General features: G+C 38.3%; 1 protein-coding gene across 2 annotated transcripts in view; it reads left to right on the top strand.

The window, feature by feature from the left end:
• Positions 1-15,403, top strand: part of MYO16 (myosin XVI) — a 533,335-nt gene that overhangs the window by 208,501 nt on the left and 309,431 nt on the right. For both annotated transcript variants that reach the window (XM_070408604.1, XM_070408603.1), the window contains exons 10-11: positions 5,305-5,455; positions 15,105-15,215. In XM_070408604.1, the coding sequence (XP_070264705.1) occupies positions 5,305-5,455; positions 15,105-15,215 (262 nt within the window). The remainder of the gene's footprint in view (positions 1-5,304; positions 5,456-15,104; positions 15,216-15,403) is intronic.

Genomic DNA, 15,403 nt, shown 5'->3' with positions numbered 1-15,403 from the left:
ATATTTGTAACCCGCTACTTGCAATTATTGTTAGTAATAGATCCTAGAGTATATAACCTATAGTGTTATTGAATGTGTAAATAATTTTCTTAAAGATGCAGGTGAAAAGTTATGAAGACAGATTATATATTGGCATCATAGAGCTTGCTATACACTTAGACATCACCTAGTCTAATTTCTGCATTTGACAAAGGTGAAGCTGTGGTCCAGAGACTGTGAAGGCCTTACATCAGTGGTTCTCAACCTTCTGGCCCTTTAAATAGTTCCTCATGTTGTGACCCAACCATAAAATTATTTTCGTTGCTACTTTATAACTGTAATGTTGCTACTGTTATAAATCGTGATGTAAATATCTGATATGCAGGATGGTCTTAGGTGACCCCTGTGAAAGGGTCATTCGACCGCCAAAGGGGTCGGAACCCACAGGTTGAGAACCGCTGCCTTACTTGGTCAGGCCAATTTGAGGTAAACACGGACTTAGAAGGAGGTGGCTGTATTCCTGGATCAATCTTCTTTCCTACTGTAGCTCTCTGTTATTGTAGTAAACTCACTGTTTCTTCCTTTTATAAATCCTTTAAAATTGGTGATTTTTTGTATTTAATGAACTGTCTTTCTAGTTTCTAACTGAACTATCAAACCGCTGCTTTATTAATATGCAAAACCTCTTTAAATCTCCAGAAAAAAATGAGATTATTTAGATAAGGAAAGATATATAAGGAAATATTTTATAGATGTGAGGGTGGGTTTTTAGGTGTAGGCAGTGTGGCATGGTGGTTAAGAACACAAGCTCTGGAGCTCAAATCTCAACTCAACTGCTGCATGCTATGTGTCCAGACCAAGTTCTTCTAGGTGGCCCTCAGTTTACTCCTCTATGAATAGATATAAAAATAGTGCCTACTTTATAATGTTGTTTTCAAATAAAGAGTGAATATGTGTAGAGTACTTAGACTATCACACATTAAATACCACATAATTATTTAATGTTTTGCAGTAGCTCACTTAAATTATAGAAAATTTAGGAAACCCCACAACTGTCTTCAAATATCTAAAAGGCTCTCCTGTCAAAGAAGCATAGGGCACACTCTTGGGAGCCCTAAAAATGATGAATACAGGTTTGAGCAGACAGGCATTGTTCTAAAATTGCTCATGGAAGAAATAAGGCTTCTTTGGGAGTTATGGGTATTTTATCACTAGATTCAAAAAGATCTGGATATGAAACTTTTATAAGCATTATAACATTCTCTTTTTACAGTGAATTTTTAAAATTAATAAGCTTACTACTGGGAGGGATATGTGCCCTGGGCACTCTCCACATTCTTGCTCAGTTTGTGAGACTGCAAGGTACATAGTCATACAGGTGACTAAGTAGTTCACAGACACCATAGCACTCACCCCAGAGGAGGGCACTGGCTCCTCTGCTGCTTGGTACAATGTTTGCTGCTTGCTCAAAAACTACTCGAGCCCGGCCGGCATGGCTCAATGGTTGAGCATCCACCTTTGAACCAGGAGATCACAGTTCGATTCCTGGTCAAGGCATACGCCTGGGTTGCAAGCTTAATCCAAGTGTGAGGCATGCAGGAGGCAGCTGATCAATGATTCTCTCTCATCATTGATGTTTCTTTCTAACTCCCTCTCCCTCTCCCTTCCTCTCTGAAATCAATAAAAGTATATTTTTTAAAAAAGTACTTGACTCTTTGCTAGGTTTCTCTCCTACAACACAACACCCTACTTGCATAGGCATCCATTTAAGTCCACTGATGTTGCCCACTCCTGTCCTTGATGGGACAGGGGCAAGGAGAATTTGGGCAAACATGAAGCTCTGGATACTGTGTTTGCTGTGAGTAATAAAGTTTTCTGTCATTGATCCAGGGATCTCTTGTCTTCTGCACCACCCACGAGAGAGTAGCAAGCTAACCTGTCAGAGCTTGTAAGTAGAGTAAAATCCCAAAAACATCACAGTTCTGGACACATATAAATAGCAGGTAACTTTATTGCCTGCTATTACCATAGTTATTGTGCTCAGCCCTTTATGTGTTTTATGTTAGCAATCCCTCACTACAAGCCTTTTTTACAGATTGGTTTTATGGAATGCTTTTATAACTTGCCCAAGGTGGCACAGCCGGACATCGAACTGTGTAGAATTTCTGACTCAAAAACGTATGCTTGTTGCAGCTATACTAGACCATCATGCTGCCTCTTTTTAATATATGTCCCCCACACCTACTTGAAAATATCTTCATTGACTGAAACACTTTAAAGCATCATCATGCAGAGATTAAAGGGAATAAAACTGATTTCACATTTCTGTAACATGTTCTTTAGCTATCTCTGCTTTTCCTCTAGGCCTGGCTCTAATGTGGCCATTTATGAGTCTGTCTTTACTCATGCGTTCCTAGATTACAATAGAATTGGATGACAAAGCATAGAGATGGGCTGAAAAACAGTGAGACATTGTGGTTACTGAAAGAAGCCCTTCAAATTCCTCTCTTCCTCCCTATCAAGGTTAAGATACCAAATTGTTTATATTTCTATATACTAACAATCAGCAACTGGAAACTGAAATTTAAAGATACATTTACAATGGCATAAAAACATGGAATACATCAGAATAAGTGTGACAAATTACTTGTAAGATTTTAATGCCATAAAACCATAAAATATTGGTGATAGAAATTAATGAAGATCAACATAAATGGAGAAGTATACATGTGCTTAGGAATGACAAAATTTAACATTGTTAACATGTAAATTTTCCCCAAATTGATTTATCAAATGAATGCAAAGCTAATCAAAGTCCCAACAGGCATGTTTATAAAACCTGACAAATAGATTCTAAAATTTATGTAAGAATGCTAATAACCACAAATATTCAAAATAATTTTTATAAAGGAAAAGTTGGAGACTCACATTACCTGATTTTAAGCATTACTCTGAAGGTTCATTAATCAAAACAGTATAATATTGGTGTAAGAATAGACTATTATATCAATGAAATGCAATGGATTGTCCTAAAATAGACCCACACATGTATGGTCAATTGATTTCTAACGAAGATGTTCAGGTAATTGATTGCGGAAAGATGTTCTTTTCAGAAATGATACTGGAACATTTGAACAGCCATATGAAAAAAAAAAGAACCACAACTCATATATAGCATCATATACAAAAAGTCACTCGCAATGAATAATAGACCTAAATGTAAAACATAAAAATCTAAAATTTTTGGAAGAAAACCTGGGAGAAAACCATGTTCATCTTGGGTTCAGAATAGAATTCTTAAATAAGATAAGAAGTACAGACCATAAGAGAAAAAAAAATTCTTTAAAACACACTATTAAAAATTGAAGACAGCCCAGCCAGTATGGCTCAGTGGTTGAGCTTCTACCTATAAACCAGGAGGTCACGGTTTGAATCCTGTTTAGGGCACATGCTTGGGTTGCAGGCTCGGTCTCCAGTGGGTGGCATGCAGGAGGCAGGCAATCACTGATTCTCTCTCATCATTGATGTTTCTATTTCTCTCTCTCTCATTTCCTCTCTGAAATCACTAACAAAATATTTTTTAAAAAAATGAAGACAAGACACAGCCTGGGAGAAAATATTTGCCAAGTATGTATATGATAAGGGAATTGAATCCAAATATATAAACTCAAGAACTTGACAACAAAAAACCAGTGAAAAATAGTCAAAAGACTTGAACATGCACTTTACCAAAGAAGACATACTTATGTCAAATAAGCACATTGAAATGCAAAGTAAAACCACAGTGAAAAGCCACTAACACACTTACTAGAATTGATTTTTAAAAAGTATTGGTAATTGTATACCTGAAATCTATGTAATTTTATTATCCAATGTCATTTCAATAAATTCAATAAGAAAAAAAAAATTGGCAATGATGTGAGGCAAGTGAAACTCCAACACATTGCTGGGAAGTGCCAAATGGTACAGCCACTTTGGAAACTGTGTGGTTTTTCCTAGATATTTAACCAAGATAAATGAAAGCATATGTCTGCACACACTCCTGTATATGGATGTGTATAGAAGCTCCACTCCCAATTGACAAAAACTGGACACAACCCAAATCTTTGGTGAATGGTTAGCCAAAGTGTAGTACATCCTGCAGTAGAATACTACTCAGCAATAAAAAACAAAGCTATTGCTATATGCAGCAACATGAGTCTCAAAAACATTGTTAGTTAAATGTAGTCATACACAAAAGTCTACATACTCTGACCGCTTTCATATGACATTTTGGAAAAGGCGACAGTAAGTATCAGTGGTTGCAAGGGCCAGGAGGCAAAGGAGGATAATCGACTCTGAAGGGTGATCACAAAGAGACACAGGGGAGTGATAGAAATTCTATGTATTGCTGATTAGGTTGGTCACACCATTAAATGTATATGTACAATTCAGAACATATTGATTGTAACTGTACAATGTGTGAGTTTTACTATATGTAAATATAACTCAAGAAATTTGAATTCTTAAAAAGCCAAAATAGGTGCACTGCGCTTCAATTAGAACCGTAGCTACTACTGTAGACTACATGAAATAATTTGGTTTACATATATTGCACCTGATTAAATATATATGTATTTCTGCTTGTATGATAACATTTAGGAAAATATATTTTAAAATCTAAATATAAAAATGTTTTAATGAAAATTCAACTTTTAGATGTGTTTACTTTCTATGAACATTACAGCATTTCTTTGGGCAATGCAGTCTACAGCATAACAAAACCATGAAGTAGCTTTTATTTTATTTTTTGGCTAGATTGACCTGTATAGAAATAATAAAACATTATTTTGTTAATATTGCAATCTTATGCACATCACTTCTCTCTTAGTACCCTATTGTTATTTAGTTACAGACTCTATTGCCCACAATGCTATAACATATTTTAAATCCTATATGTACAGCATTTTAATTAATTGTATCGTTTTGCCTTTACTTGTTTATTATTTAGTTTCACATTGAAATATCTTTCCTAGTTTAGTCAGGTGTGTCAACCTTAGCTTTTAAATTGCTTATTGATTTATCTATTATAGTCATACATACATTTGTAAATATATTCTTCTCAAGTTGAACATATTTTTCTTTTCAATGTGACATTGAATGAACTTCAGAGCTAGTAGAAAGGCTTACAGATTTCCCATTGTCTTTTTTTTCTACAGTATTGAGAAACTGTTTCCGTCTTGAATAAAACAACTATCTATAATTGAGATGTCCTGTCATGGTAATTTCTGATTTATATAGCCATGTTGGAAGAAGACTAATTCTAGTATTGATTATTTCCTGTAGCAGTCCCCTGGTGTGGCCAATTGCCAAGCAAGACAGTTTGTTGGAAAAAGACATTATGTTTAAAGATGCAACAAAAGGCCTATGCAAGAAACAGTCCCAGGACAGCTCTCCTGAAAGCACCACTGTGAATGGCCCCACCAAGCCTGAGCAGGTAATTACACCCCATGTGCGTCTGCTAGTATTGTGTCCTGTTATGTCCCAAAACAAATACCCACTGATTTCCATTCAAAGAAACTTTAGTGAAAGCATAGGTTAGTATTTTAAAAGTTTTATTTATGAAATGTTATTGTGTTTTACTGTCCATTAACAAACATACTGCTATTGTGTTTTAGAAAGATTTGAATTTACTGTCTTTTTAAAAAATTAATTCTCACCAGAGGATATTTTTTCCTTTTCATTGATTTTTTTTTTAGAGAGAATGGAAGGGAGGGAGAGAGACAGAGACAGAGAAGCATGGATGTGAAAGAGACACATCGATTGGTTGCCTCCCACACAAGCTTTGGGGCTGGGGATTGAGCCCGAAATCTAGGTACGTGCCCTTGACTGGAATCAAACACGTGACTCTTTAGTCCTTGGGCCAATGCTCTAACCACTGAGAAAAACCAGCTAGGCCTTGAATTTACAGTTTGGACTTATTTATCAGGATTGTAAGCTCAGCCAATATATTAATTCCTGAATATTCCTAGTTCTTTGATTGGTCATCATTTTAATAATTGTTTCCTTCAAATAGCCAAATATTTTCCACAAGAAGAAAGACAAACCAATCAGAATAATTTATTCTTAAAAGTAACTGTGATGATGTATTGTGTATATATCTATGTGCATATGTGCATATTCCAGTGCCCAAGTTATGTGAGATCATTTTGATATGCTTGGAGTTACAGAATTTAATGTATTTTATGTCATGATTTTCATAGAAATAAATGATTTGTATATGTGTTGTGTTTTATATTTGGCAGAGTATTTTGTAAATGGTAAAATAATCCTTGAAATGTCTTGTTTCAATGTATCTAATTATGAATATTTTAAAGGTATTTTGACTATGTTTTCTAAAGACTTTTAAAATTTTCTTCATCTCATTAATTTCTATTTTAAAAAAACTAAAACAGCCAAACATTGGAAATACTTTTGAATTTTATTAGGCATATTCATCTGCTCAAGCTACCATAACAGAAAACCACAAACGGGGTGGCTTAAACAGCAGAAATGTACTTCTCAAAGTTCCGGAGACTGGAAATTCAAAATCCAGGTGCTGGCTGAGCCTGTTTTTGGTGAAAGCCCTCTTCCTGCCTTGCAGATGGCTGCTTTGTCACTGTGTCCTCAGATGGTGGAGATAGAGAGATAGAGAGATAAAAAAAAACTCTTTGGCATCTCTTATAATGATACTAACCCTGTGGAATCAGGGTTCCACCTAACCCATATCCTCATTTAACTTTCATTATCTCCTAAAACCCTGTCTCCACATGCAGTCACATTGGCAGCAAGAGCCTCGACATATGAATTGTGGGGAACATAATGCAGTCCATAAGAGTAGGCAGATTGAATGTTAGGAAAATTTAAGGCCAAGTTGTTTCTTAATTTTCTTAAGGGTCTTATGAGCTTCCTGTAACTTTAGGTACATATAACTAAGTGAAAACACTTATTTTGAAAAGGCTACATATATTCTGATTCCACTACTTGACATTCTAGAAAAGACAAAACTATGGAGACAATAAAAGGGTCCGTGGTTGCCAGCAGTTGTGTGGAGGGGGAATGACTAGGAGGAGCACAGAGGGTTTTTAGGGTAGAGAAACTACTGCGTATGATACTATAGTTATGGCTACATGTCATTACTCATTTTTGAAAACCCACAGAATGTACAACACCCAGAGTAAACCCTGATGTAAGCTAAGGATATTGGATGATTATGATGTGTCATTTGCTTCATCTATAGTAACAAATGCAGCACTCAGTGGGGATGTTGATAATTGGACAGACTATGTGTGTCAGGCCAGAGGTATATGGGAAATCTCTATACTTTCCTCTCAATTTTGTGGTGGATCTAAAACTGCTCTGAAAAACTAAGGTCTTTAAAAAAAATGAGAAGACATTCACAACATAATGTCACATATAATCCTTTTATACTTAACTAGAGGCCCGGTGCACAACAATTTGTGCACTGGCAGGGGGGGGGGTGTCCCTCAGCCCGGCCTGTGCCCTCTCACAGTCTGGGACCCCTCAGGAGATAATGACCTGCTGGCTTAGGCCCACTCCTGGGTGGCAGAGGGCAGGCCCAATCCCTAGGTGCAGCCCCTGGTCAGGCTCAGAGCAGGGCTGATTTGGAGTTGGGGCGCCGCCCCCTGTCATGTACAGAGCAGGGCGGATTGAGAGGTTGCGATGCCACCCCCAGTCACGCTCAGGGTAGGGCCGATTGGGGATTGGAGCACCGCCCCCTGTCACACTCAAGGCAGGGTCGATGGGGAGGTTGCGGCGCCACCCCCTGTCACGCACAGAGCAGGGCCCATTAGGGGGGTTTGGGCTCCATACCCTGTCATGCACAGAGCAGGGTCGATCAGGGGGTTGGGGAGCTCGCCCCTGTCACGCACAGAGCAGGGCCCATCAGGGGATTGGGGAGCTACCCCCTGTCATGCACAGAGCAGGACTGATCAGGGGTTTGGGGAGCTCTCCCCTGTCACACACAGAGTAAGGCCGATAGGGGAGTTGGGGCAGCGACCCCTGTCACATACAGAGCAGGGCCGATCAGGGGATTGGGGAGCTGCTGCTGTCACACTCAGAGCAGGGCCCATCAGGGGGTTGGGGCGCCGCTGCTGTCACACTCAGGGTAGGGCCGATGGGGAGGTTGCGGCTCTACCCAGTCACACACAAAGCAGGGCTCTGTTCCCTGTCAGGAACAGAGCAGGGTGGATAGGGAGGTTGTGGCCCCACCCCCTGTCACACACAGAGCCGCAGGGCGATCAGGGGGTTTGGGCGCTGCCCACTGTCACGCTGCTCCAGGGGCCGGGAGGTCTCGCAGCTCCGCTGATCCCGGTGCTAGGAGGCCTCGCTGCTCCGCTGATCCCGGGTTCGGGAGGCCTCCTGGCTCCACTGATCCCAGTGCTAGGAGGCATATTACCCTTTTACTGTATAGGATAGAGGCCTGGTGCACGGGTGGGGGCCGGCTGGTTTGCCCTGAAGGGTGTCTGGATCAGGATGGGGGTCCCGCTTGGGTGCCTGGCCAGCCTGGATGAGGGGATGATGACTGTTTGTAGCTGTTCACACCCCCTTCAGGGTGGGGGTCCCCACTGGGGTGCCTGGCCAGTCTGGGTGAGGGGCTGAGGGCCGTTTACAGGCTGGCAGGCAACTGAAGCTCCCAACCTCTCCTTTTTTCTTTCTTTTTTTTTAAATTCTGGAATTTATTTACCTTCTATGGCTGTCACTGGAGCTGAGAGCTGGCTTTAGCTCTGAGGCCGCTCCAGCTTGAGGCCTCGGCTGCTGAAAGCAGGAATCTAGCATTTGTTTGGGTTCTATAATTGCAACATTGTTTCGGTCCTGCTCGCTCCAGCTCTGACGGCTGAAAGCAGGTTTCTGCGTTTTCTTTAGCTTCTATATTTGCAACAATGTTTCTTAGAGAGCAGCTCAGAGGCCAGCAGCGGCAGGCAGGGAACCTTGGCTTCCTCCATCATGGAGCAAGCAAGCCTCCTGTTCGCTTCAGCTGCCTGGCTGCTGGCCGCCATCTTGGTTGGCAGTTAATTTGCATATCGCTCTGATTAGCCAATGGGAAGGGTAGCAAAGTTACGGTTAATTACCATGTTTCTCTTTTATTAGATAGGATAAGTAGAATGACTTTTCTTTTTTAATATAAGCTCTTTGTAATTGCATTCTAGACATGAAAAGCGATTGTAACCATATTCTGTTTATTTGGTACTAAAGAGGGAATAGCTTATTCAGGTTTGTTTGTATCTTATCTATTTAATATTCACCCATGTCTTCCACTGTAGGCATTATGTTGTCATATGTTCTTGCCATGAGGTGCATTGGTGATTCTTTCCAGAGGAAGAACAGAGGAAGAATCCTGCCTGCATCATACGTTTATATCCCATTGGAAGGCTTTAGAAAAGACTTGTTAAAGCAGTAACATTCTGATTTACACTTTAAAAAGAAATACATAATGTAGAAAAAAATTTTTGAATTGAAACAAAGACCACAGCGTCTCTCCTTCCAGGATTTTGAAAAATGTAGGTCATGTCAAATGGTAACTGTATAAATGAATAGTCAAGGCTTGATTTAAATTTTTAAAATATATAATTTTATTAACCTCAGAGAGGAAGGAAAGGGAGAGAGAGAGATAGAAACATCAATGATCAGACAGAATCATTGATAGGCTGCCTCCTAGGTGCCCAGCACTGGGAATTGAGCCTGCAACCTGGGCATGTGCCCTGACTGGGAATTGAACTGCGCCCTCCTGGTTCATAGGTCTTCACTCAACCACTGAGCCATGCAGGCTGGGCTGATTTAAACTTTTTATGGTTCTGATAATCACCATCATTAACAATTGCTATTATAATATCTGTGAGAATATAGAATTTTTCTAAAGTTGCTTTAAAATTTGTAAGACATTTTTCCTTCTTTTCCAATTTTGTTTTGTTATCCCCTCCTCTCTCGTGCCCTGTCCTCTTCTATTCTACTATTAGTTTCCTACCTTCCTACAGTCTTTTCTCTCATCTTTCCTTTGAGAATAGTTGAGGCTTAAAATTAGGTCAAATTTTTATTCCATTTAGTGAAGGCATGTTATCCTGGGAGAAAAGAGAGAGGATGATGGAGTCATACAGATTTGTTCTGGTTTAGGGCTGCTGCTGGAACTCTCAACTATGGAAATTCTTTAACCTCACTAAGCCCCGTCTGTGAAATGGATACATAACACTGACCTTATATTGCTGTTAGAAAGGTGACAAAAGATTAAGGCTGTAGGGTGACAGCATTTTGCCAAGAGTAAAATAAAAACTCAGCAAGATGTATTCATTATTTCATTATTATTTGTATAGACTGTCTATCAGGTTTGGCTAGAGTGGTTGAGTCCTCTGTTCACTAATTCATCTGCTCTTGATTTATGTAAATCAAGTCAACACTTCAACCAGGTTTTATTTTCAGTGTAAATATAGGTTTTTTTAGAATATAATAATACAAAATAATACTGTATATTGGTTAACATTTCAAAGCTGAAAAATGCTTTCACTTGCATTATTTTAACCTTCAAAATACCACTGTGAGCAAGTTATTACACACTTTTAATACTTATACTCAAATTTCAAACTGAATTTAAAGTGACCAAACTTAAACTCAAGAAGCAGAAGCAAATGACCTAGAATCACCTGTTTCTTTTACTCTGCGGCCAGGGCTCTTCTGAGGACAGCGCAGCTCTGGCTCCTCTTCTCTCTGGCGCGCTTCTCGCTTCTGTGAGTAGGAGAGTTTGCATTCCGTGGCTGCATGGGCAGGATAGGGGTTTCAAAGATTGGAGGGAATTCTCTTTCTAGAGTCCACAGATACATCAACATCCACAGACACAAAAATATAAATCCTTAGCCAAACAAGGCACAGTGAGTGTAAGGACCTAATACATTTCACTACGAAACATCTAACAGAATAACAAAGGCAAGGAAAAGGCCATTTACAGGTAAACGATGTGCATACATCGTAATGGGCTTCAGCCCTGGGAGATTCAGTACAAAGTGTGTTATCAGATTAATGCCCTTTTCCCTGTTATGACCATCCTAGTCACTTAGGTTTTTTTCTTTTTTGTTATCATTATTTTCTTTTTTCTCCTCATTCATGCACACTTGGTTCTTTCCTCCTAATCTGCTTTCCCAACAATCTTGATGCCCTTATCCCGTTTGTCAAACCATCTCTTCTGTCCATGGGCTTTCTAGTTCCTGTGTATGTTCTACTAACTTCCTGCAGAGCACAATTACCAGCCACCGAACAGCACAGCAAAGTCGACAGCGCTCAGAGCAGTGTTGACAAGTGGAGACAGGGAATCAGGGAATTAACATATTTTCCAATTTACATTTCCTTTGGATCTCGAAACATTTCTGAAAGTGTACCCTGAATTTTGTCCACTTGGTGTTCTAGATCTCTGCTTTTGGAAATATATGTGGAGAGATATATAATGGTTAGTTTCTATGTCTTCAGAAGAACCAAGATGGTGAATTCTAGAGAGGATGTTATTTTTTTTACATATTTATTCCATCTATTTTTTGACTATGGTAATACTTACTTGGCAGACATTGATAGTGTACACTATTGAGTTTACAACTATAACATAAAAATATCCACAGACATGTTTTTCTTCTTTCTACTTGTTATCAGCTGCCACAACACTTTTGAACTCTTTATAAAAAATGTATCTTTTTGACAACCTTGCTTAAGATTGATTATCAAAGCTTCCTTCCTAATCATTTTGGTATCTTGGTATGATAAATTGAAGGAATTCTTCCCTTGATCTAATGTAACACTGTATTTGTCACAGTTCGTTACTATAAACAGACAAGGGAGTCTTCACATTTTTATTGTCCGCTTAGTATATTCTCTAACTCATACAACAGCTGTGCCACTGAAGATGAAAAACCCTCAAGAATACCAGGGAGATGTCTGCAATAGCTCCTCTAGGCTTGTCAGAACAAATGGGGAACTTCTGTTGGTGCTAGTCATGCTGTTCCTGAATATGCACGCAGAGATTTGCATTGAACTCATTAAAGCTGTGGTTATCAGAGGAGTATTATCTCAGTGTAAATTATTACTTCCGGAGATAAACAAACCTTGCTCTTGATTTTTCTTCTTTTTATTATTTCTTTGGGAGTTAACACTCCGGTGTGGGGTGAATTTCCCGCCAAAATATAAGATGGCGTGGGCAATTATTTAGGTTTCCTGCGCAAAATCAGGGATTTTTATGATACCTATTACCCCAATGGGTATGAAACGGTTCGCATACGCAGGTAGGTATCTTTGTGAACGGCAAACAAACAAATATTTGGTAATACGCAGTTACAATCGGCCCGAGTTTACATGTTTCCCGCACTCCACCGCAAATCTATATGAACCGAGTTAAGACGGCTCCCGCGGAGTACGTGCAATTCACGCGAGCCGACTTAACTCGTTTCCCCCACTCCAAGTGTTAAATATGAATGTTAACTTGTGTGAGACTTTTGTCTTATCATTGCATTGTTCAAAGTTGTTGCAGCCATATTTTTGGCTTATCTCTTGTTATGCGTGGATATGTATATATTTGTGCATTAATTTTGTGTGTGTATGTATGCATGCACTGGGTGAAAGAGGTGAAGGGATTAAGAAGTATAGATTGGTAGTTACAAAATAGTCATGGGTATGTAAAGTATAGCATAGGAAATACAGTCAATAATATTGTAACAACTATGTATGGTGCCCATTGGATACTGGAAATATCAGGGAGGATACTTTGTAAAGTATATGATTGTCTAATCACTATGCTGTACACCTGAAACTAATACAAAATAATATTGAATGTAAAATGTGTTTAAATTTTTTTTTAGAAAGTTAAAAAAAAGATCTCACAGGAAGATATACCCCTGGGATTTAAACATCATTCTCCCAGATGAATACAAACAATTGATGTCTTAGGCTTAGATGAACTTGAATTTTTTCTGTATTCCAGTACTCAGATCAGTGTGTAAGATTTTGACCTGAATTAGCATGACCACTGAAGAAGCAGAAAGGAAAACTACCGAGGGGATAGGCAGAGGCAGTTATCACTGCTTGATTTTCATGCTTCTCGGAGAACTGTTAGTCTCGGCAGCACTTTGGGCCTGTAACTCTTCAAAGTGGAACTAAATATATGAAGTTAAAAAAAACATATTACACAATCCCCGAATTGATTTTGACAACCCAGAAAGTATTAGGAGAGCTGAGACATGATGACTTCTATTCAGCAACAAGTATCAGTTTTTATACTGTTCTTGAACTATGGAAGTCCATATTTCTGACACTATCAAAGACTCAAAGCTGTGCTTCTAACCTCAAGTTAAATGTCTAATTTTAGTAAGACTGTGTTATACTAGTATGTCCTTTGTAGGTTAATTCTGAAAGATATTTGAGACGTTTTATTATTTAAATCCTACAAAAAAAACAACCCAGAAAATAAACTGAAGGTGTTGGCTGAGTGTGTGTATGTTGTGGGAGAGGAGGAGGCTTGTTCCTGACATTCTGAGGTCTGGAATATTTTACAAATTAATTTTAAATAAATAAACATGTTCTCATTGGATTATCGTGTTTGCCACTTATACAAATGGTTGTCTTTCCAATGCAAGAGAGCCTGCTGCCATGACTCCCTTCCAACTGGAAGATATAACAATCCACTCTTCTGAGTATGTGAAATTCTCAGTAAAGAATTTGGGTTTCTATTATTAATGCATTAGGACTAACAGTCTTGGATAACCATGATCTGAATTTAAGAACTCATGGGAAAGATTGCATTTTTGAAAATAACCACTCATGTCAGAGAAAGAGCCCTAAATTTAGCTTTTAAAAATGTGTAATATTTTTTACTCTATAAACATTTAGCTGAACAGTAATATTTAGGGATCAACTTATTTAGTGATGGTACATCCAATAGTTAAATGTATAATACAAATATAAAATGTAAATACAAATATGAATTCTAAATATAAAAATAAATTTACTGTTATTACAAATTAACTATGGCATTCTGCCTGTGTGGCTCAATTGGTTGTGCATCATCCCATGAACCAAGAGGTCACCAGATCGATTTCCAGTGGGAGCACATACCTTGGTTTCAAGCTCAATCCTCAGTATGGGGTGTGCAGGAGGTAGCTGATCAATGTTTCTCTCTCAAATTACTAAAAACATATTTTAGAAATATTAGCTATGGGCACCAAAATATTAGCTATGAACTCATAGGAATGTTAATAAGATTATTCTTGTTCTTTTGTTCCTCAGTGTTTCATATGAGAAGAACAAAGTTGTCACATTATATCTAATATTTGCCTTGCAGAGCATATCCTGTGTATATAAAGTTAAAAATTGGCCAGTTTTAAATTATAAAGGCTATATTTTAATCTATTTAAATAATACAAACTTATCTTTGTAATTTTTAATCTTGTCTAATTTTTAAACTGTCATTCTATATTACATTGAATAGGAAAGCATTTTTTCTTGACAGAATTATCTTAATCTCAAAGCTACTTTAATATTAAAAGTATTGTAAAGCAGAATAAAAATCACAAGCCAAAATTCTAGAGTTTACTTTAAAAATCTGGCCTTCTCATAGATGTATGCAGAAACTAAATTCCAGGCAGATCGCTTCCATGCCAACAGCAGTAATTTGAGAGAGAAGTTTTGCTTTAGCTTTGGAAACACTGCAAATACGTGAGCTTTTTTCAGCTGCTTGTCTCACAAAGGACTTAGCACAGTTTAGAGCTGTCTAAATTGTAAGTAGGGACTAGGAAGGATCAACCTGCTGAAATGATTTTGATAGACTTAATGTCTTTGAAGGATGTAATCTGACATTCGATGTGTGTGTGTGTGTGTGTGTGTGTGTGTGTGTGTGTGTGAATGCACTCGTGGGTACGCAACAGAAATTCTCATCTGAATGTATTTTTCTATGACTATTGAATTTTTTTGTTTCTTATAAGTGAGCCATTTCATCTTTTAATAACAGTTTCAAACTCATGTGGTTTTTAAACTTTTGACATGTAATTGAAATAGAACATCCAACTGTGAAGAAAGTTGATTGCAAAGCAATTAGAATTGATCTTTCTTATTTTTTCTCCCAGGTCAAGCTAATGCCTCCTGCTCCAAATGATGACCTAGCAACACTCAGTGAGCTCAACGATGGCAGCCTGCTTTATGAAATTCAAAAGCGCTTTGGGAACAATCAGATATACGTAAGTGCCTTTGAAATTGCCTTTTGCACTGCATTTGTCTTGCAGCATATTTTTACTCTTCAGTGCTGCAAATATTACAGGTAATGGATTTATCGTTGCTTCTGGTCATGTGATGGCTGACAGTGGATTTCTCCAGAGCTTAGGGTGATTCTTCTGATGCAATTCTAAGGCAAGTTCAGCAAATTCCA

Source organism: Myotis yumanensis, unplaced genomic scaffold, assembly GCF_028538775.1.
Source record: "Myotis yumanensis isolate MYYU_CA2020_CCGP unplaced genomic scaffold, mMyoYum1.0.hap1 SCAF_3, whole genome shotgun sequence".
NCBI classification, from domain to species: domain Eukaryota; kingdom Metazoa; phylum Chordata; class Mammalia; order Chiroptera; family Vespertilionidae; genus Myotis; species Myotis yumanensis.
This window is presented reverse-complemented; position numbering and strand designations above follow the sequence as displayed.